Source organism: Cynocephalus volans, chromosome 6 (genome assembly GCF_027409185.1).
Source record: "Cynocephalus volans isolate mCynVol1 chromosome 6, mCynVol1.pri, whole genome shotgun sequence".
Classification (NCBI taxonomy): Eukaryota; Metazoa; Chordata; class Mammalia; order Dermoptera; family Cynocephalidae; genus Cynocephalus; species Cynocephalus volans.
In genome coordinates, this window is record NC_084465.1 from 51,606,589 (window position 1) to 51,629,563 (window position 22,975).

At 36.6% G+C, this 22,975-nt stretch overlaps 1 protein-coding gene across 1 annotated transcript in view; it reads left to right on the forward strand.

The window, feature by feature from the left end:
• Positions 1–20,616: 20,616 nt before the first annotated feature.
• The window catches only part of CCDC146 (coiled-coil domain containing 146), a 102,392-nt gene continuing 100,033 nt past the window's right edge, over positions 20,617–22,975 (forward strand). Inside the window, exon 1 of the mRNA XM_063098557.1 lies at positions 20,617–20,775. Within this exon, the coding sequence (XP_062954627.1) occupies positions 20,617–20,775 (159 nt within the window). The remainder of the gene's footprint in view (positions 20,776–22,975) is intronic.

The following is a 22,975-nucleotide window of genomic DNA, read 5'->3' on the forward strand; positions in this document are numbered from 1 at the left end:
TCAAATTGGCAAAACTCAGAGACAAAGAGAGAATCTTAAAAGCTGCAAGAGAGAAGCGTCAAATCACCTATAAGGGAGCCCCAATCAGGCTAACATCAGACTTTTCATCACAAACTCTAAAAGCTAGAAAGGAATGAAATGATATATTCAAAATACTAAAAGACAAAGATTGCCAGCCAAGAATACTTTACCCTACAAGGCTATCCTTCCGAAATGAAGGGCAAATAGTATATTTCTCAGACAAACAAAAACTGTGGGAGTTCACTACCACACGACCACCCTTACAAGAAATCCTCAAGGGAGTACTGGGTTTGGTTCCTGAAAAATAACTACCACTGCCATAAAAACCCAAGAAAAATCAAAACCCACTAGTATAATAAAAATGGCATTCATGAAGAGAAAACAAGCTAACAAAAACGCTATCTACAACCTACGGAACCAACAAACACAGAAACCAAACAGTAAATCAGAAAGCAAGGACAAAAGACACCTAAGACAACCAAACAACCAATAAAATGCTAGGAATAAATCAACACCTTTCAATAACAACTCTTAATGTAAAAGGCTTAAATTCCCCAATCAAAAGACACAGAGTGGCTGACTGGATCAAAAAGGAGGACCCAACTATATGCTGCCTACAAGAGACCCACCTCACCCATAAAGATTCACATAGACTAAGAGTGAAAGGATGGAAAAAGATTTACCATGCAAACAGAAAAGAAAAACGAGCTGGAGTGTAGCTATTCTTATATCTGACAAAATAGACTTTAAACTAAAAACCATAAAAAGAGACAATGAGGGACACTACTTAATGATAAAAGGACTGATCCATCAAGAAGACATAACAATCATAAATATGTACGCACCCAATGTTGGAGCAGCCAGATTTATAAAACAAACTCTATTAGACCTAAAGAAGGAAATAGACACTAATACCATAATAGCAGGGGACCTGAACACCCCACTGTCAATATTAGACAGATCATCTAGGCAAAGAATCAGTAGAGAAACATAAGATCTAAACAATACTCTAGACCAATTGGAATTGGCAGATATCTACAGAACATTCCATCCAACAACCTCAGAATATTCATTCTTCTCATCAGCACATGGATCATTCTCCAGGATAGATCACATATTAGGTCACAAATCAAGTCTCAATAAATTCAAAAAAATTGGAATTATCCCATGTATTTTCTCAGACCACAATGGATTAAAACTAGAAATTAATAACAAACGAAACTCTGGAAACTATACAAACACATGGAAATTAAACAGCATTCTACTTAATGACAAATGGGTCCAAGAAGAAATCAAGCAGGAAATCAAAAAATTTATTGAAACTAATGAAAATAATGATACATCATAACAAAACCTGTGGGATACTGCAAAAGCAGTATTGAGGGGGAAATTTATTGCATTAAACGCTCACTTCAGAAGAATGGAAAGATGGCAAGTGAACAACCTAACACTTCAACTTAAAGAACTAGAAAAACAAGAACAATCCAAACCTAAAGTTAGCAGACGGAAAGAAATCATTAAGATCAGAGCAGAACTGAATGAAATTGAAAACCAAAAAACAATTCAAAAGATCAATGAATCAAAAAGTTGGTTTTTTGAAAAGATAAATAAAATTGACAAACCATTAGCATGGCTAACAAAAAAAGAAGAGAGAAGACTCAAATAACCAAAATTAGAAATAAAAAAGGCGATATTACAACTGATTCATCTGAAATACAAGGAATCATTTGAGACTACTATAAACAACTATACGCCAACAAATTTGAAAATCTGGAGGAAATGGATAAATTTCTGGACACACACAAGCTCCCAAAACTGAACCATGAAGACGTAGAAAATTTGAACAGACCAATCACAATAAAGGAGATTGAAGCTGTTATCAGAAGGCTCCCAACAAAGAAAAGCCCAGGACCAGATGGATTCACAGCAGAATTTTACCAAACATTCAAAGAGGAATTGACACCGATTCTTTACAAACTATTCCAAAAGATTGAAACGGACGCAAATCTCCCAAACTCATTCTATGAAGCAAACATCATCCTGATACCAAAACCAGGTAAAGATATAACCAAAAAAGAAAACTACAGGCCGATATCCTTGATGAATATAGATGCAAAAATCCTCACTAAAATACTAGCAAACAGAGTACAGCAACACATACGTAAAATCATTCATCACGATCAAGTGGGATTCATCCCAGGGATGCAAGGTTGGTTCAACATACGCAAATCAATAAATGTGATACACCATATTAATAAACTCAAACACAAGGACCATATGATCATCTCTGTAGATGCTGAAAAAGCATTTGATAAAGTTCAGCACTCATTCATGACAAAGACCCTCTATAAGTTAGGTATAGAGGGAAAGTATCTCAACATAATTAAAGCCATATATGCCAAACCCACTGCCAATATCATCCTGAATGGGAAAAAGCTGAAAGCTTTTCCTTTAAGAACAGGAACTAGACAAGGATGCCCACTCTCACTACTCCTATTCAACATAGTGTTGGAAGTACTAGCCAGAGCAATCAGAGAAGAGAAGGAAATAAAGGGCATCCAGATTGGAAAAGATGAAGTCAAACTGTCCCTGTTTGCAGATGACATGATCCTATATATCGAACAGCCTAAAACCTCTACAAAAAAACTGCTGGAATTGATAAATGATTTCAGCACAGTAGCAGGATACAAAACCAACACACAAAAATCAGTAGCATTTCTTTTCTCCAATAGTGAACATGCAGAACGAGAAATCAAGAAAGCCTGCCCATTTACAATAGCCACCAAAAAAATAAAATACTTAGGAATTGAGTTAACCAAGGATGTGAAAAATCTCTATAATGAGAACTACAAACCACTGGTGAGAGAAATGAGAGAGGATACAAGAAGATGGAAAGATATCCCATGCTCTTGGATTGGAAGAATCAACATAGTGAAAATGTCCATACTACCCTAAGGATTTAAATATACACCCTGAAACAATAAAACTTCTTAAAGAAAACATGGGAGAAACACTTCAGGAAATAGGACTGGGCACAGACTTCATGAATACGACCCCAAAAGCACGGGCAACCAAAGGAAAAATAAACAAATGGGATTATATCAAACTAAAAAGCTTCTGCACAGTGAAAGAAACAATTAAAAGAGTTAAAAGACAACCAACAGAGTGGGAGAAAATATTTGCAAAATATACATCTGACAAAGGATTAATATCCAGAATATATAAGGAAGTCAAACAACTTTACAGGAAGAAAACAAGCAACCCAATTAAAAAATGGGCAAAAGAGCTAAGTAGGCATTTCTCTAAGGAAGATATACAAATGGCCAACAGACATATGAAAAAATGCTCAACATCACTCAGCATCCGGGAAATGCAAATCAAAACCACATTGAGATACCATCTAACCCCAGTTAGGATGGCTAAAATCCAAAAGACTCTGAACGATAAATGCTGGCGAGGTTGCGGAGAAAAAGGAACTCTCATACACTGTTGGTGGGACTGCAAAATGGTGCAGCCTCTATGGAAAATGGTATGGAGGTTCCTCAAACAATTGCAGATAGAGAGAAAAATAATTGCAAAACATATCTCATAAAGGACTTTGTTTAAGGACTTATAGCCAGCACTTGCATTCTCCAGTACAAGAGTTCTTACAACTTAATAGTAGGTAGTCAACCTGATTTTTTCATATGGTCAAAAAATTCTGTCACTTCACCTGAGATATACAACTGGCAAATAAGCATCTAAAAAGATGCTCAACATAATAAGCCATTATGAAAATGCAAATAAACCTTGAGATACTACTACACATCCACTAGAATGCCTAAAATTAAAAATACTGACAATACCAAGTGTTGACAAGTGTTGAGCAGTGAGAGCCCTTGTACATTGCTGGTGGGAACATAAAATGGCACAGCCACTTTGGAGACTGATTTGGCAGTTTCCTCTAATATTGAATATACGTCTATCAGCAATTCCATGACCCAGCAATTCTACTCCTAGGTATTACCCAAGAGGAATAAAAATGTGTAGTTACATGAAGACTTGTACTCAAATGTTCATAGCAACTTGATTGATAATAATGAAAAACTGGAAACACATCAAATGTCTATCAACTAGTGAATGGCAAATTGTGGTATATTTGTACAATCTAACTGAACTCAGCAAGAAATGGAATGAAATACTGACACCCAGTGTAGATGTATCTCAAAACCTCACACTAGATGATAGAAGCTATGATTCTGTTTTAGTTTGGGCTGCTCTAACAAGGTATCATAGATTGGGTGGCTTATAAATGATAGAAATTTGTTTCTCAGTTCTGGAGGCTGGAAGTCTGAGATCAGGATGACAGCATAGTTGGGTCCACATGAGGACCCTCTTCTGGGTTGCAGACTGCCAACTTCTTATATCCGCACATCATTGAAAGAGAGCTAGCCAGCTCTCTGACCTCTTCTTATAGGGCACTAATCCCATTTGTGAGGGCTCTACCCAAATAACCTAATTACTTCCTAAAGGCCCCACCTCCAGATACCAACACATTGGGATTAGATTTCAACACATGAATTTGGGGGGGACACAAACATTTAGTTCCTAACAGATCACATTTATATGAAATTCTAGAAAAAGCAAAACTACTTTTTGTCAGGTGCTGAGGATGGAGGGGATAGGGACTAAGATGGGGTAGGGTGAGGAACTGATTATGAAGGGTCTCAAAGGAACTTTTTAGAGCAATGGAAACGTTTGTGGTAGTGGTGACACAACTGTCAACATTTTCAAAAACTTATCAAATTGTCCACTTAAAATTGTGTTTTATTTCCCATAAAATAGCTTAGTATAGCTGATATAAAAAAAACAAACAAACTTAATTCACAGTTCTCTTTTTCACTCCTCCTAGGCATGAACATTAGGGTCATTAGATAGCATTATGGTTTCAGGAGGTTGTCTGATCAGTGGTTGGTGTCTGACCACGTTGGCTCCTCCTGAGATGTGCATCTATCTGGGTCTCAGACATGGGTCTCCATGCTGGTGACATCTGAGAATTCTGCGCCCCCATCTGCTTCTCAGTTGTATCACCCACAAAGCTTTCCGAAGCAGTTCCTTTCATCACAACTTCAAGGGCTCTTGAGATGTAGTGCTCCCAACCAGCCTCAGTACTTCTTCCAGGATACTTTGTGACCTTTCTTGGGCCCTCTCTACCTGTATAGTCCTCTTTGCTTTATCACACAATGGGATGAGAGTGGTAATGGCCTGTCTCTTTCCTCAGGTCCCACCAGAGAAAGGAGGCAAATCATATCCTGGATAGTCTTAAATGTCCAAGTTTCACCATTTCCTTTCCTAAGGCTTGTCCTAAGTAAGCAGGTTGCCCCAAGGGCCCATGCCAACTTGTTTTCTCACCAACTCGCCTTGTTCCCCAACTCAGAGAGAGAGTATTTTTGTTCATTTTTGTTTTTAATTTCCACTTCTGACATAAAGATAGGAAAATTGGCTTCGTAGATATTCTTCTAACACTATAATTAATGTAAGAAACTTTGCCTTTAGAAGAAGGAAATAAATTGAGTAAGGGATGCCGCCCAAGAAGAGAAAGACTAAAATGGAGATCTGCCTAGGGTCAGAGGAAGCCTGAGAACAGGAACTACTTATGCAACAAAACAAGGAGGCTATGAAATTTCTAGACATGGGAGAGGGAACTTTACCTACTTCATTTATTGTCTAAGGTGGCTCTTCCCCAGACTCGCAGTTGACATGTATTCTTTTAAGGACTCTAAATATTGTGTTGCTTCCTTTCTCTGGGACAAATCTGTGCTGGAGCAGACCCAGATCATCTTTTCCAGTCTATAGTTTACTGAAATATTTGGTCCAGCTCCAGGCTGACCTCTGTTTATATGTTTCGTGCCAAAGTAATTTAAGGAACACTGTATATGAAAACAAAACACAAAGCACTAATGGTTGGAAGCTAACATTTATTGAGGACTGCATGCTGGGCTCTGGGCTGAGAGTTCAAAAGCATTGTCCCATTTAATCTTTACAACTCTTAAATCATCAGGCAATTAAGAAAACAGCCTCTTAGAGGTTAAATATCTTGCCCAAAGTCACACAGGAAGGGGAAGAATGAAGTTCAAGCCTAAACTGATGAACTTCAAAGTAGTCTTTTCAATTGCCTCATGCTGCCATCTTGGTAGACTAAATTAAAGCCACTGATCTCAGTGTTGGATTAAATACCAGGAGGAGGAGGTGGGTGATGGGAGGAGCCTGGTTTCTGCTGATGGGAAGCAGCGATAGCCCATATTTCATGAAGTTCTTTGCTGAGGAAACAGACCTATCTAGGACCACAGTTCTTACTAACGAGGGTTTGGGGAAGAGGAAAGGTGTAAATAAAAAAGCAGGTTTGCAAGGCAATTGCCTGATCAGATAAAACACACAGGATAGACTACTATTTAACGTTATTAGTATGCTTTTTGGTATTGTTTTTAAAAATTCAAGCAAGGAGGGCAGTGGAATTTTAAAAACGTGTGTATCTTCATAGCAAGGCTGAGGACTGGCCTGCAGTTTGAGGATTCCAGATTGCCTTCAAACATGTAAAATCTCTGCTTTGCAGACCTTCTGGAAGACTGTCAGCTTTAGACGTACTTGGGCATTCCAAACCTCCTACAGGATTTGGAGCTCTTAGCCTCTACTCACTACTATATTATTTGGAAACTATTAAGGGAACTGATAGAGCCTTTCATGCACTCTTTGAGTTTCTGAAACATGACTGCACTTGCAGAATGACTGTAAATTATTGCAGATATAAGGCCAGTGTTTCTTGCCACACTGTGTATATGTGAAGGCTTTCCGTTGGTTTGTAACTATAGCAACAAGTTCTATAGACTATTGTTTTTCTCAGCTCAGTCTTAACCACCTCATGGATTATCATATGATTACTGCTCTACGAGAATTAATTTGTCTTTAACTGCCTTACACTGTGTTGGCCTGCTCTTTGCTGAAAAAGTCCTAGTCTAACACTGTTGCAGTGACAGAAGTTGAATTCTGTTAGCCTGCCTTTTCTCTTGATCCTGCTTTCTTCTATTGGAGGCCAAGAGGAAACAACTTTGCTAAGAGCATGGAGGAGAGTCTTGTATGCTATAATGGAAAAGGGTAAGGGGTCAGGAGCCAGGGGACATGGGTTTGAATAAATCCTACCATTTATTGCTATGTGATCTTAGTATAAATGTCTGACTTTCAGCTTTCAACTCTGACTTTCAATTTCCTCATCTACAAAATGGAGAATTCTTATGGTACATGGTTGTTGTTAGGTTGAGTGAAATATTTGTAATATGTGGGAAAGCTTTGTTTAAATTGTAAATGTTATTATTAGATGCACAGTGAGTAACCACTGGGCAGGAGTGCTCGCCTGCTAGGAGGGTACGTTGGAGACAAAATCATGCCTGTTTCTGTGACAGTTGTGCCACATGTATTGTTTCCCCATCATGACTCTATATGTTACACCTACTCAGAAGTAAGTAATATAGAGCTCATTTGGGCTATGCAGTTTTCTGACAAAAAAGGGGAAAAAAACATACGAAGTTTTGAAGAGAGGGTGAGGAACTTTTCTTGGGTCTGTAACTTGGGAACAGGCAAAGGGGAGCAAGAGGATAGTGAAATAAGGAGGCAGAAGGCCTGGAAATTTCAGCATCCTTCCATCCCAGGGAAGGGGGCTTATCCTGTAACAGAGCCTTAGGTTCTCCATGATTGTGGGCAATTAATGGATTCCTCACTGATTATACCTGCACATAATTTAAAATTTAATTGTCTAATATGTGTGAACATTTACTTTAAAGACTAGTAATGCACTTGGAGCTTCCTCTGAGTTTTGCTTTCTTTTGTATGTACATGTGCTTTTAATTAAAGGTAGTCCACACCACGTTGTTACTTTAACACTTCGATTATGAGGCAAATTTTATCTTTACATACTAACTGCAGGAGTTTTCATTTTTCTGTGCCAGAATGGGGGTTTTGCAGGATTCTTTTTCAAGAGGGTGTTTTTCTTTTTCGTTTTTTTAGGAACAGAAAGAAGTTGTGGTTTTATTTGTTGGGTCTTTGAATGACAAAGCTTTTTACCCCCTCTTTTTAAAAACATGTATCTATATCTTTAAAGAAAAGTTTCAAGTCTGGTTATCTTTCTGTAGTAATAGTGTGTATTGTATAACTGTACATAAAATAAAAGATCTAGATGTGAATAAGTGCAGTGATTTTATCTGTTGCATTTGGGACTGCCAGGTTGGTAGTATCTGTTACTATTGCTGTTGTCCATTAAGTGGATCTGTGATATGCTTCATGTCCGATTGGCTGCCCAATATTCTGAGCCTGTCATATTGTGGACCAGAGGCCTCTCAGGATGGGCCTTCAATGTAGACTTTTAACTTTATCTCCAAAAGAGAATATGCATATAATCACAGAGATATACTGACAGGATTGAGAGGCACTTTTCATACAACTTTATACTGCAATTTTTGTAACTCTGTTTTGACATTTTTATGTTTTTTAATACATTGGAAAACTAAACAACAACAACAAAAATATGGAAGTGTCCCAGAGTTCTCCCTTCCTCCACGGGGTTTGGCTCTGAGTTGCTATGGAAACAGTCCTGGAGCTAACCTTCTACAGCAATGGGGAAAGGAGCTCAAAGTCATGATTCCAAGGCAGTTAGAAAAGCTAACTTACAAAAAAGAACACTCTTTTTTTGCATGTGGGTTGCATGTGGGACTAAGAGAAATATATCACGTTTGACTTTACATTACACCCTGCTAAAATGAGGAAAACTTGTGCTTGTTCAGTGACAAGTAATATCGAAAGACAGTGTGGTTTCCTGCTACATCTTTCTTGAAGCACTGCCATTTTATCATCAAAAAGTCACATTGTTTGTGTGTCTTGCCCTAGTCTCTGAGGCATGTGGTATTTGTTTTTCCATATGTTTCTTGTAACTGTCGAGAAAAATTTCCTTAGGTGTTCAATATCGAAACAAAATGATGATCACCTATCTTTAGTTTAAAGAAGAGGAAGTAGTGGTGTGTCTTACAAAACAAGCCATACCCTGCAATGTTTATTGCTTAACTATTCTTTATGAAGCTTCCTATTTTGGCTTTCTATTTTAACCCCTAGATGAAATGTGAATAACAGAGGAGTATATGTTCTTCTGTGATAGGACTAAAACTTTATATTTAGCTTCCTTGCTTCTTCACTAGCCTTTAGCTTCTCTGTGTATCTAAAGGTAATATGCTTTCTAGAAAACCTCATAACACCACATCTTCTCCTCCTGCAGCATATCATGGTACTTTACTGGCTCAGGCCCTAATCATCTAACTTTCCAGCAGGAACTGCTTCCCTGCAGAATTTGCTGTGCCAGTGGCGCCCCCTGGAAGTGTGCTGTGCATGGCCACCCTGCTTCTGTGGTCCAAGCTTTTGTAGCACCTATTTCAGTTATAACTTTTGAAATTTATGTCTATGATTCTTTGACTAACTCCTGTCTCACCACCTGTCTGTGAGCCCCCTGAGGTCAGGGACCTGGTCTGGTTTTGCTCCCCACTGTGTCTATCTTTCTGACAGCACAGTGGCTGGCTCCTAGCCTCCAAATTGTCTCCTTTCCTCTAAATTCATACCCTTTCCCATCTATTCTCACTGTCACCAATAGCTTCACGTACTCAGATCAGTCCTCTCTGCAAAAAAATGCAATGGCTCTCAATACCTATAGATTAAAGCCTAAATTCTAGGCTACAAGTTGCTTTTTAAGCCTTGTCTACCTTCCTAAGAACACTGCTTTTTATTTGGGCTTATTTTACCTTATCTTGCATGACATAGAGCTAGTTATTTCCCTGCCTTGCTTCCTCTTTAGGTTATAAGTGAAAGGAATAAAATTCAGCACCAGTTAAAGGATGAGACACAAAGGCAAGGCAGCTCGTCGGAGAAGGTTTTTTATTCAGCGGGCACATCTGCTTTTATAGGGTTAGAAGAGAGCTAATAGGTTTGCTGAGGGCACGGGGCGTTCGGGGATTGGATGGATTGTGTTGCTAAGGGGCCAGGAGCAGGGAGCCTGTGCTGATTGGCGTGCAATTCCCACCGGCGGGAAGGTATTGTGGCGCCAGCGGGAAGGAGAAGGTGGAAGAGAAGGGTAGCCAGCGCCATGATGGGGCGCAGCCGAAAGCGTTCTCATACGACCTAATATTAAGTCACTTGAATCTTTGTAGATTTTTCTGTCTTCATAAGAGGACTCAAATAATTGTTAACTGACATATATTCTGAAGATGTATCTTTAAAATTACTATACTTGACAGCTGTGTAGTTCTTCCTACACCAAGAATAAAGGTGTTTTATCAACATTCTCTTGTTTATATTTCTGTAGCTTTAGAATATATTTTATTCCATTGTTTTATTTACAGCTCTCGATCATATTGCCTGCAGCATGGTAATATTAATACAGTGGGCTTTGAAATCCTATATTAACTAATCCTTGAATATTTATTGTTTTATTCATTAAACTTTATCTATTTAGGTCCTTTCCTCCGTATTATTTAATTAAATTAATGAGTGTCTTAGATTTTAATTCACATGAGACTTTCATATTTGCCCCTATTATATTTTCTTACTTTCTTACTCACTCTCCTTTTCTTTTCCTTTTTTTATAAATTCACACACACACACAAAAAAAAACCGGGGGGGGGTGTGAAGAAGATATAACAACCACAATTACTTGAAGTTGATACGACAAGCAAACAGAAAGGACATTGTTGGGGGGAAAGGGGGGAGGGAGGAGGCAGGGAGGTTTTGGTGATGGGGAGCAATAATCAGCCACAATGTATATCGACAAAAGAAAATTAAAAATAAAATAAAATAAAATGTCATTAAAAAAAATAAATAAATTGAGCTACAATGGATGTTTAAAAATCTATATATATTTAATGTATACATCTCAAAGAGTATGGAGACAATTATACACCCATGAAACAATCACCACCATGAAGGCTATAAACATATCTATCACCTCCCAAAGTTTCCTCCCACCCCCTTTATTACATTGTTGTTGTTTTGTAAAAATTCTTAACATAAGATCTACCCTCTTAGCAATTTTAAGTATACAGTAGAGTATTGTTAGCTATAGGCATTATGCTATATAGTAGATCTCCAGAACTTATTTATCTTGCATAACTGAAACTTTGTACCCTTTAACCATTACCTCCCCATTTCCCCTTCTCTTCAGCCCCTGGCAACTACTTTCTTGCTTTCCACTTCTATGAGTTTGACTATTTTAGATTCCACATATAAGTGAGATCATACAGTATTTGTTTTTCCCTGTCTGGTTTATTTCACTTAACATAGTGCCCTTCGGGTCTATTCATGATGTCACCAATGGCAGAATCTTCTTCTAATTTGTGGTTGAATAATATTCCATTGTGCACATACACCTAAATTTCTTTTTTTCCCCAGTGTTATTTATATTTATTTTTGTGGGGTACACTGTGTTGTTTCAATGAATGTATATCTTTCACAATAATTCACTTAGGGTAGATAGCATAGTTTTGTCTCCATTAGTTCACTCCTTACCTTCCCACCCATCCTTACCCCTCCCAGCCTCTTGTAACCATTATTCTATTCTCTACTTAAACACACACACACACACACACACACACACACACACACACACACACACACACACACACACACACACACACATTAATATCCTTATTGCAAAAAGAATTCTTAAAAATGAATTGGATAGGAGTGGTGAGAGTGTGCAACCTTGTCTTGTTCCCATTCTTAAGGAAAAAGCTTTCAGCTTTTCTTCATTCAGGATGATATTGGTGATTGGTTTGTCGTAAATGGCTTTTATTGTGTTGAGATAATTTCCTTCTATACCTAATTTGCTGAGAGTTTTTATCATGAAGGGATGTTGAATTTTGTCAAATGTTGGAAGTACTAGCCTGAGCAATCAGGCAAGAGAAGGAAATAAAGGGCATCCAGATTGGAAAGGATGAAGCCAAATTGTCCGTTTGCAGATGACATGACTTTATATATAGAAAAACCTAAAGACTCAACCAAAAAACTCTTAGAGCTGATTAACAATTTCAATAATGTTGCAGGGTACAAAATCAACACTCACAAATCAGTAACATTTTTATACTCCAGTAATGAACTAGCAGAAAAAGAAATCAAGAAAGCAAGTCCATCTACAATGGTTGCCAAAATCGATTTAATAGTTGCTAGGAATCAATTTAATTAAGGAGGTGAAAAATACCTACAGTGAGAATTACAACACACTACTGAAAGAAATTAAAGAGAACACAAAAAAGTGGAAAGACACACCATGCTCTTGGATGGGAAGAATGAACATTTGAAAATGTTCGTTCTACCCAAAGCAATCTACAGATTCAATGCAATCCCCATCAAAATACCAATGACATTCTTCACAGAAGTAGAAAGAGCAATCCTAACATTCATATGGAACAACAAAAGACCCCAAATAGCCAAAGCAATCCTGAGCAAAAAAAATAAATAAATAAAGCTGGAGGCATAATACTACCCAATTTCAAATTATATTACAAAGCTATTGTAACCAAAACAGCATGGTACTGGAATAAAAATAAGACACTTGGACCAATAGAACAGAATAGAAAACCCAGGAATCAACCCACATACTTATAGCCATTGATCTTTGACAAAGGCAACAAGAACATACATTGAGGAAAAGATTGCCTCTTCAATAAATGGTGCTGGGAAAATTGGATATCCATATACAAAAGAATGAAACTGGATCTGTTCCTCTCACCATATACCAAAATCAACTCAAAATGGATTAAAGACCTAAATATAAGACCCAAAACCATAAAATTACTAAAGGAAAATATAAGGGAAACACTCTAGGAAGTAGGACTGGGCAAAGAATTTCTGAATAAGACCCCAAAAGCATAAGCAATGAAAGAAAAAATAAACAAGTGGGATTATATCAAACTAAAAAGCTTCTGCACAGCAAAGGAAACAATCAACAGAGTTGAAAGACAGCCTACAGAATTGTAGAAAATATTTGCAATCTATACATCTGACAAGGATTTAATATCCAAAATATACAAAGAACTCAAACAACTGTACAGTAAAACAGCAAATAATCCAACTTAAAAATGGGCAAAGGAGATGAACAGATATTTTTCAAAGGAAGACATACAAATGGCCAGGAGGTACATGAAAAAATGCTCAGCACCTCTAGTCATCAGAGAAATGCAAATCAAAACCACATTGAGACATCATCTCACCCCATTTAGACTGGCAATTATTAAAAAGACCATAAAAACAAATACTGGTGAGGATGCAGGGAAAGGGGTTCTCTTCTACACTGTTGGTAGGACCGTAAATTAGTACAGCCATTATGGAAAACAGTATGGAGGTTCCTCAAACAACTACGATAGAACTACCATATGATCCAGTAATCCCACTACTGGGTATATATCCAAAGGAATGGAAATCATCATGTCAAAGGGATACTTGCGATCCCATGTTCATTGCAGCTCTATTTACAATAGCCAAAATTAGGAATCAAGCTAAGGGTCCTTCGACAAATGACTGGATAAGGAAAATGTGGTATATATACACAATGGAATACTACTCAGCCATAAAAAAAAAATGAAATTCTCCCATTTGCAGCAACATGGATGAGTTTGGAGGAAATTATGTTAAGTGAAATAAGCCAGACAAGGAAAGAGAAATACTGTCTGTTCTCACTTATAACTGGGTGAGAGAGAGAGAGAGAGAGAGAGAGAGAGAGAGAGAGAGAGAGAGAGAGAGAGAGAGAGAGAGAGGAGACTACAACAATTCATTAAACTTTCAGAAGAACAAACCTAAACTTACTAGAGATGGGGAGAGGGAGGGAGGGTGTTTTGGGAGGGAGAGGTCTGGTAAAGGGCATAAAGAAAAGTCATGATTTGTAATAATGAATATGCTAATAATAATAATAATAATAATCTTTAAATAAAATAAAATTGCTTCAAAAAATGAATTAGAAAAATGCAAGCTGAAATTTGGTGAAGGGCATGAGCAAATAAGCCGCACACCATAAGAAATACACGTGATTAATAATTATCTTCCAGGATCTGGTTGTGGGCGGGGGCGCGATCTCTCAGGACCCCAGGCGTCGGGGCTGGCTTCCCTCGCTGGCCACAGCATAGGTGAAAATGTATAGGTCTGTTCCAAGGAAAAGAGCAGCTCCCTCTGCACTGGGAAACAGGTGGTTGCTGCTCCGGATCTCTACAGGCAATTCAACTGACGTGTTAAAAGCATTAAGAGTCCACTGCTCAGAGATACTGACTTTGACTTTGCTAAACGATTTTCTTTAAACGTGGAGCAATGAATAACTGAAGAAAGTCAGCAAGAACACAGCAACATGATGATGGCTGCACTGGGAAAGCAGAGTTCCTCTTTGAAAAAGATTTAGCCAGGCCATGTTCTTCCTGACCTCCCATATCACCTTTGACCTTTAAGTTTGGAGAGTGAATGATTTAAATAATTTACTGTTTTAGAGACCCACAGCAATGGCTTCACTCCTCCGCTCTGCCTCAGTAGCTCCGCCACTCCGGTTGCCCAGTCCGCCTGGCTCTGCTGCCCGCCACCCCCTCATATACCTAAATTTCTTTATCCATCCGCATACCGATGGAAATTTTGGTTGTTTCCATTTCTTGGATATAGTGAATAGTGATGAAATAAACACGCGAGTGCCCGTATCTCTTTAAGATGCTAATTTCAGTTCCTTTGTATACACATCCAGAGATAGGATTGCTGGGTCATAAGGCAGTTCTGCTTTTAATTTTTTGAGGAAGTTCCATACTGTTTTCTATAATGACTTTATCAATTTACATTCTCAACAGTGCACCAGATTCCCTTTTCTTCATATCCTCGTCAACACTTGTTACCTTTATTTATTTATTTTTTTAAAATAATAGCCATCCTAACAGGTGTAAGGTGATACCTCATTGTGGTTTTGATTTGTATTTCCCTGATGATTAGTGATGTTGAGCACCTTTTTTATGTACCTGTTGGCCATTTGTATGTCTTCTTTGGGAAAATATCTACTCGGGTCCTTTGTTTTTTTGCTATTCAGTTGTATGAGTTTCTTGTATATTTTGGATATTAACGGCTTATTGGATATATGGTTTGCAAATATTTTCTCTCATTCTGTAGGTTGCCTTTTTATTTTGTTGATTGTTTCCTTTTCTGGGCAGAAGCTTTTTAGTTTGATGTAATCCCACTTGTTTATTTTTCCTTTTGCTGCCTGTGCTTTTGGTGTCATACCCAAAAAAATCATCACCAAGGCAATGTCGAAGAGCTTTCCCCTGTTTTCTTCTAGGAGTTTTATGGTTTCAGATCTATGTTTAATTCTTTAATAAAGTTTGAGTTAATTTTTGTATGTGGTGTAAGATAAGGGTCCAGTTTTATTCTTTTACATGTGAATATCCAGTTTTCCCGACACCATTTATTGAAGATGCTGTCCTTTGCCCATTATGTATTCTTGGTGCACTTGTCAAAAATCAGTTGCCTGTATATGCATAGGTTCATTTCTGTGCTCTCTAGTCTGTTCCATTGGGGGTGTTTGTGTGTGAGTGTTTTATGCCAGTACCATTACTGTTTTGATTATTAGAGCTTTGCACCATAATTTGAAATCAGGAAGTGTGATGCTTCCAGCTTTATTCTTCTTGCTGAAGATTGCTTTGGCTATTCAGGTTCTTTTGTGGTACTATGTGAATTTTTAGACTTCTTTTTTCTATCTCCATGAAAAATGCCATTGGAATTTTGATAGGGATTGCATTGACTCTGTAGATTGCTTTGAGTAGTATGGATATTTTAACAATATTAATTCTTCCAATTCATGAACACAGTATATCTTTCCATTTATTTGTGTCTAATTTCTTTAATCAATGTTTTATAATTTTCAGTGTACATATATATGTTTCACACCCTTGGTTAAATTTATGCCTAAAGTATTTTGTTCTAAGCGTTGAAGTTTGTCTGATAATGTTTAGCAGAACATTAGTTGAATCCCTATGTAGAATGCTTTACCTGCTCTAAAATATTTACCTGCTCTAAAATATTATCATGATAATAGAGATCAAAAGCTAAAGCAAACTGAGGAATCTGTACAAATTCAGCATAGTATTCATTTTTCATTGCCCAGGTCAGATATACCATATTTCATAAGATTGCTTTGAGAAGATTGCTTGAACCTAAGTTTTCAAATTTAATGCCATCTTAATTATAAAGATCCCAAGAGCCTTTAAAATATATTTTAAAATAAATACATTCACTATTATTTGCAATACTTTTGTAACAGAAAACTGAACACATTCCATATATTTATAAATAGGGAATTATTCGAATAACCTATGGTGTACCTATGCAAAGGAGTGCTATGCAGCTGTGAAAAGGAATGAGATCTATGTATATTATTATGGATCTCTTCAGGATATATTACTAAGTCTAAGTATCTGGGTTTTGCTTCAAAATGATCTGAAGAGTGGAGAGAGGAAGTGGAAGAGATAGATTAAAGAAAATTGCTCATGAATTGATATTTGTAGAAGCTGGTTGATGGTTACTTGAGGATTCATTATATTATTTTGCTACTTTTGTTTATATTTGAAATATTACTTAATGAAAATGTTTAAAATAGCAGATATGGCCTAATGTTCTGAAGGAAATATTTTTCTGGGGTACTCATTAACATTTAACATTCATGAAATGATTGAGCATACATGTTTTAGCTTATTAACAAAAGATTTAAGCAATAAACTGTGATTACTTACCAAATGTAAAGTGATGTAATGCTTTAACAATAATAGGTTCTTTTTAAAAACTACTTTATGGCATTGAAAAAACAAACTTGTGTGTTAAAGGAGGGAAGCCCAAAAGATATCAATGGCTATTAACATCACATAATGATAGACGAACAGACATTTGATACCATCTGATAGAAGTATGTTACCACCTATGAAGTATTCTTGCAGCAGCAGCAGCAGGAGAAAACAAGTATGAGGGGTCTTCAAAAAGTTCTTGGAAAGATTCTTTTAATTCTATTTTCCACAAACTTTTTGAAGTACCCTCATGTATGTATAATTTATGGCAGAAAATTGGAAATAGCGGTGTGGAAGCTAAAAATCCGGCCCCGTGGCTCACTCGGGAGAGTGCAGCACTGGGAGCGCCGAGGCCACAGGTTCGGATCCTATATATAGGGATGGCCAGTGTGCGCACTGGCTGAGCGTGGTGCAGACCACACCGTGCCAAGGGTTGCGATCCCCTTACCGGTCAAAAAAAATTTTTTTTAAATCCAGATGCATTCTCACATATAATCTGCCTCTCTTCCTTCTGAAACAGAAAAATTAATTACTGTTATTCCCATTTTAGAGAAGAGGAAATTCAATGAACAAATGACATGTCTGTGGCCATTTGACAAATAAATTCAAGAACCAGATCCTACCAAGCCTATGGGTTCATATCAGAGAACATGCTTTCCATATTAAAGAATGAGGCTCCATATCATCAAGGAGCAGCTAATTCAATAAGATAGACGAGAGATGATACATATTTAACAAGAGATCCATACCTTAAAATTATGACAGTTGCAGTTATCTTCTCTGGCAAGAGAAGAGTATGAGTATACTATTGGTTGAGTGCAGATATATATATATATATTGCCGAGATCAAAGGAGCAGATGATAAGACTGGCATTCTCTTATGCAATGGAGGTAGCTTACCAGCTCTCTTTCCAGAAAGGCCTCCATCCCATTGTCAACAAAGTGGGTCAATAGAGACCTTGTAGGCTAAAATGAGGTACTTATAGAAACTGTTCTGGTCCTCTTGAACACATGAGCAAATCAATGGCTAATATACAGAGCTGGCTTCATGGATGTGTGACCTGTGCAGTGGCACAAGAACCCACTTTTAGAAGGGCCCTGTACTTGGTTTAATGCTCTGGTGTCACTATCTTGAAATGCTTAATTTTATTTTTGAGATTGTATTTTGTAAGTAAAGTCCATTGTGACAAATGAGCATGCACATGAGCAGCAGAGATAGGCTGGGTGGTGGTAGCTATGGCAGGCAGTATAAGTGTTGAGCAATTGGCTTGGTGGCCTGGTGCTCAAGTGCATGCCTCAGGGCAGTTTGGGGCACCATTGAGTCCCAAGGCAGCCAGGCCAGGACTTGGGTCCAGATTGGTGGCAGTGACAGCAGCAATAGCAGCAGAAGCAACAGTGACAGCAAAAGTAATAGGGTCAGCTACAACAGTCATAGCCTCAGAAGAAAGAAGAGGCTCTGCATGGGGATAGCTCTTGAATCCACTGTGGGAGGCTGGTCCACAGGACCTGTCCCTGTGGCATCTCCACATATAGTAAAAACAGGAACTGCTGACACTCATGAAGAAAACTTTTTTCAGTAAATTATTGCAAAATGAAAGCAAACACGTGGACATTGCAATAAAGCATACCGGGGAATTATTAGAATTCTTCAGAGTTTAAAATCTCCAGTTTGCAAAACTGCTACACCATTGCAAACAAAATATCCATGGGCTAAGAAATAGAAATTAAAGATGATTGCATTTGACAGAAAATAATACTTTTCATATAAATATTTGAATAAACCATGTAGTAACAAGGAAGACCATTTTTAATTTTGTTTTTTCTTTGTAATTAAACATACAGCAATAGAATGCATAAGCAAGTGTTTTGGTGTATATACAAACCATAAAGCCACTTTTGGATTCTTGCACAACCTCCATGACTTACAGGAAATATTAGAGGAAACATTAAAATAAATGTTGAATAAATTTACATTTAAAATTAAGTTCACACATGAAACTAATTTCTATGAAGAGTTAAATCTTTTGAGAAAAATTGTTCAATGAAAATCTTTAGCTCTAGATGTTATATTTTGATATCATTTATCAAAAATGTATCCAAATACTATCACAGCCTTTAAATACTCTTATCGACTCCAGTAACAATGCATCATCAGGAAGATTCTTCTCAAAATTAAAAATTGCCAAAAATTATTTATGATCTTGTATTTCCCAAGGGTTACTGACATCACTTTTAATTATATCAATTGAAAATGAGGTTACAATGAGTATAAGTTTTGATGAACTAATAAATGAATTTATAGAAAAGTGAGCCAGAAAAATCTTATAGATCAATCAAGATATCACATTATTGATTTTTATTTTATTATATAAAATTATGACACCAAAAATATTTTCTTGGAATTTGTAAGTTTATGTTGTTATTCATGTATCACTATTACCCCTGTTATATTTTATAAGTAATAAAACATTTTTAAAGGGAAAACTTTATATTTTATTAACATTAATAGAACATTTCTCTTGCTTTTTGAACAAGGAAACCCACATTTTCTTTTTGTACTGGGCCTTGCAAATTCTGTAGGTGGCTCTGCCAATATGATTAGGGGAAGAAAAGTTTTCAAAGCTGGTATTGGCAGTTGCACACAGCAATCACAAAATAACCTCAGTTTTGCTCCTGTGGGACTTTGGTTTTGGACAAATTAACTTTCCAATAAAGAGTGAAGGAATTATTGTTACCTCAGTGATTTCTCATTAAGCATTTTATTTCTGAAAACTCAAGCAAATTATTTACAATTGCGTTATTTTTGGGACATTAGAAGAGTAGTAGATCTTGTTTGTTCCACTGGCAATTATTTTTTGTACACATTCTACTATGTGTGTTATTTGCTAGGAGTTGAAGGCACATGGGTAAATAAGATAGATATAGCTCCTGTTTTAAGGAGTCTAATAAGGGAGACAATATGAAAAATAGTAAATTACAATGTAGTATTTTAAGGGCAGCTACAGAAGTATGTACAAAAATAATAGAGGGATCAGAAAGCAAAGAGTACTTAACCCAGTGACGTAGCTGGAGAGATTCCTGCCTACTTGTTTCATAAATCTCTAGGCTGATATTGACTAGCATTCTCATTGTAATCCTTTTGTTCCCTGCACTTAAATGAAGAGCAAAGAGTGTCTTGCCTGACTCCTGCTAGCCCTGCCACCAGTACAATCATTGCTGAGGGGCTCGCTGTCTTTGTTCCTTCCCTAGAATTGACTCCTCAAGAGCCTATGTCTGACTAGCTTCACCCCGCTCATGCCCATATCTCAGCCGGCTGTTGGTTTATATCTGGAATTATCTTTGTGTTATATTTTATGGGTGAAGATTATATTTATTTATCCATTCAATAAATAGCAATTGAGTGTCTACTACAGTGCTCAATAAACTCAGAAACTAAGTTTCTGCCTTCATGGAGCTTATATTTTGGTTATATATTTTGTTTTTTGATTAATGCAACAATAGCCTACTTTTTAAAATTAGAATTATTGATTTGAATGTAGCAATATAGAGTATATTTACAACAAAGCAGTCATTATAATAATGAGATCATAGCTACCTTTCCTGACTTATAGTTTCATTGAAGAATAGCTTCTTCCAGTTGAGTTTTGCTTACTTTTATTATTTTCCATTAATTCTACTTTGAGTGAAGACACTTCTAAATAACTGAATATGGATTGGTTTTATTTTAGAATTGTGAAAAATGGAAGACAGTACCACAGATACAGAAAAAGAAGATGAAGAGGAGAAAGATGAAAAGGATCTAAAAGAACTCATTTATGCCATAGTGCCCACAATTAATATTCAAGATGAGCGGTTTGTTGATTTATCTGAAACCCCAGCTTTCATCTTTCTGCAAGAGGTATATTTCTTATTATATATTACTGTAGTAAAACCTGAATCATCATCTACTTAAAAATTCAGATGAAGCCAATATTATTACAAAATTCTTTATTACATATACCCTGTAGGCAATATGTACAGTTTGAAGCATTTTAAAACAAAGTGGTCCCTGCCTTTTCTTTCAAGAGCTTATAATATAATTCTGAACTACTACAGTAATGTAGGTTCTGATTGTTTTATAGCATAATAAATATTTGCATATATATGCAGCCAGTTATGTACATTTCATGGGTTGGTACATGAAATTAAAAAGGAGATTTCTTTCATTATTGTATATACGACATTCACTTCCATAAAACAAAGAAAAAACATCTTGTCATATAATGATAGAAATAATATACATTTACCTAATTGAATATAGTCACTGCAGTGGAGCACTGAAATCTGCCATCGTCTATCAACAAAGAAGCAAAACAAAACTATATATTCTCATTGGTTTTTAAAAAGCAAGGTGAACATTTAGGAAATACCCATGTATGAGTAGGGTTGTTTTTATAAAAAAAATAATAACCACATATGCAACTGTTACCTTGTCATGCTTAAGAGCTATACTTTAGAGAATGGTTCAGAGGACATTTGAATTCCAGATTATTAGCTTCATGTACTGAATAAAACATTCTAAGAAATTTGATAATCATACTAAAACATGCTTTAAAAGTCTTAAAGCACAAACAGAATTTATTCAAAATCAAGATGCAAAACCAAATTGGAATAGAATGCAATTTTTAAAAAGGAATTTTTTAAATGATAGTGTTATATATGTATGTGTGGGATCCAAATTGCTAAATTGTTTACTTTTTTCCTATAATTTTGACTTTTTCTTTTATTTGACATAATTTCAGATGTACAGAAAAGTTGCAAAACTAGTACATAGAATTCCTATGTACCCTTCACCCCAGATGTTAACATCTTACCACACTTGCTTTATCCTTTTCTTTCTACTTTCTTATTCTCTCCATCTCTCTCTTTCTGAAGACATGAAGCCCCTCTATACCTAAATGCATCATTGCGTTTTCTAAAAATAAGTTCATTCTCTTACATAATCATCGTGCAATTATATCAAGAAGTTAACATTGATATGATACCATTATCTAATCTGCTGACCTTATTCAGATCTTGCCAATTGTCTCAATGCTCTTTACAGCAAAAGAAAATTCCAGATGATACACTGCATTCAGTAGTCATCTCTTTAGTCTCCTTTAACCTGGAAAAGTTCCCAGTATTTCTTTAGTTTTCATGACATTGACACTTTTGAAGAGTACAGGCCAGTTATCTTGTAGAATTTCTTTCAGTTTGGATTTTTCTGATTTTTCTCATTATTAGATTAAAGCTATGTATTTTTGACAGGAATATCAAAGACACAATGTTATGTTCTTCTCAAGTACTCATTCAGGAGCACATGATGTTAACTTGTCCTGATACTAGTGTTGTTAAGCTTGATCACTTGGTTAAGATGGTGTATTGGTCCGTTTCTGTTGCTTATAACAAAATACCTGGAACTGGGTAATTTGTAAGAAAACAAATTTATTGCTTACAGTTTCAGAGGCTGGGAAGTCCAAAGTCCAGGGACTTTGGTGGGTGGTGACTCTTCACAGCAAAGCAGAGTGCCCCATGGTGGATGGCGGAAGCAGAGAGAGAGAGTAACCTCCTCACTGGCTCTTCTTCTAAAGCATTCAGAACCACGCCCATGACCACCATTAAACCATCAGTTTATTAACCCATTTACTATGGCATAGTCCTCAAAATCTAATCACCTCTTCAAGGCCCCACCTTTCAATTACCATAATAGGATTTCCTACACTCTTAACACAGTCACAGTGGGGATTAAGTTTTGGGGGGACATTCAATCCACAGCAGGTGGTGACTACCAGGTTTCTCCTCTATTTTTTTTTCTGTTTGAAATTAATAAGCACGTTATGGGGAGATACTCTGAGACTATGTAAGTATTTTACTCCTTCTAAAATTTTTGCCTACTAGTTTGGCATTTAACGGTAATTCTTGCCCAAATGACTTATTCTTATGATGGTTGCCAAATGGTGATTTTCTAATTCCATAATTCTTCCTACATTTATCAGGTGACTTCCTACTGTAAGGAAGAACTTTCTCTTTTTTCCTATTTATTTATTTGTCAGTCCATTTGGGGCTTTTGTTGTTGTTTA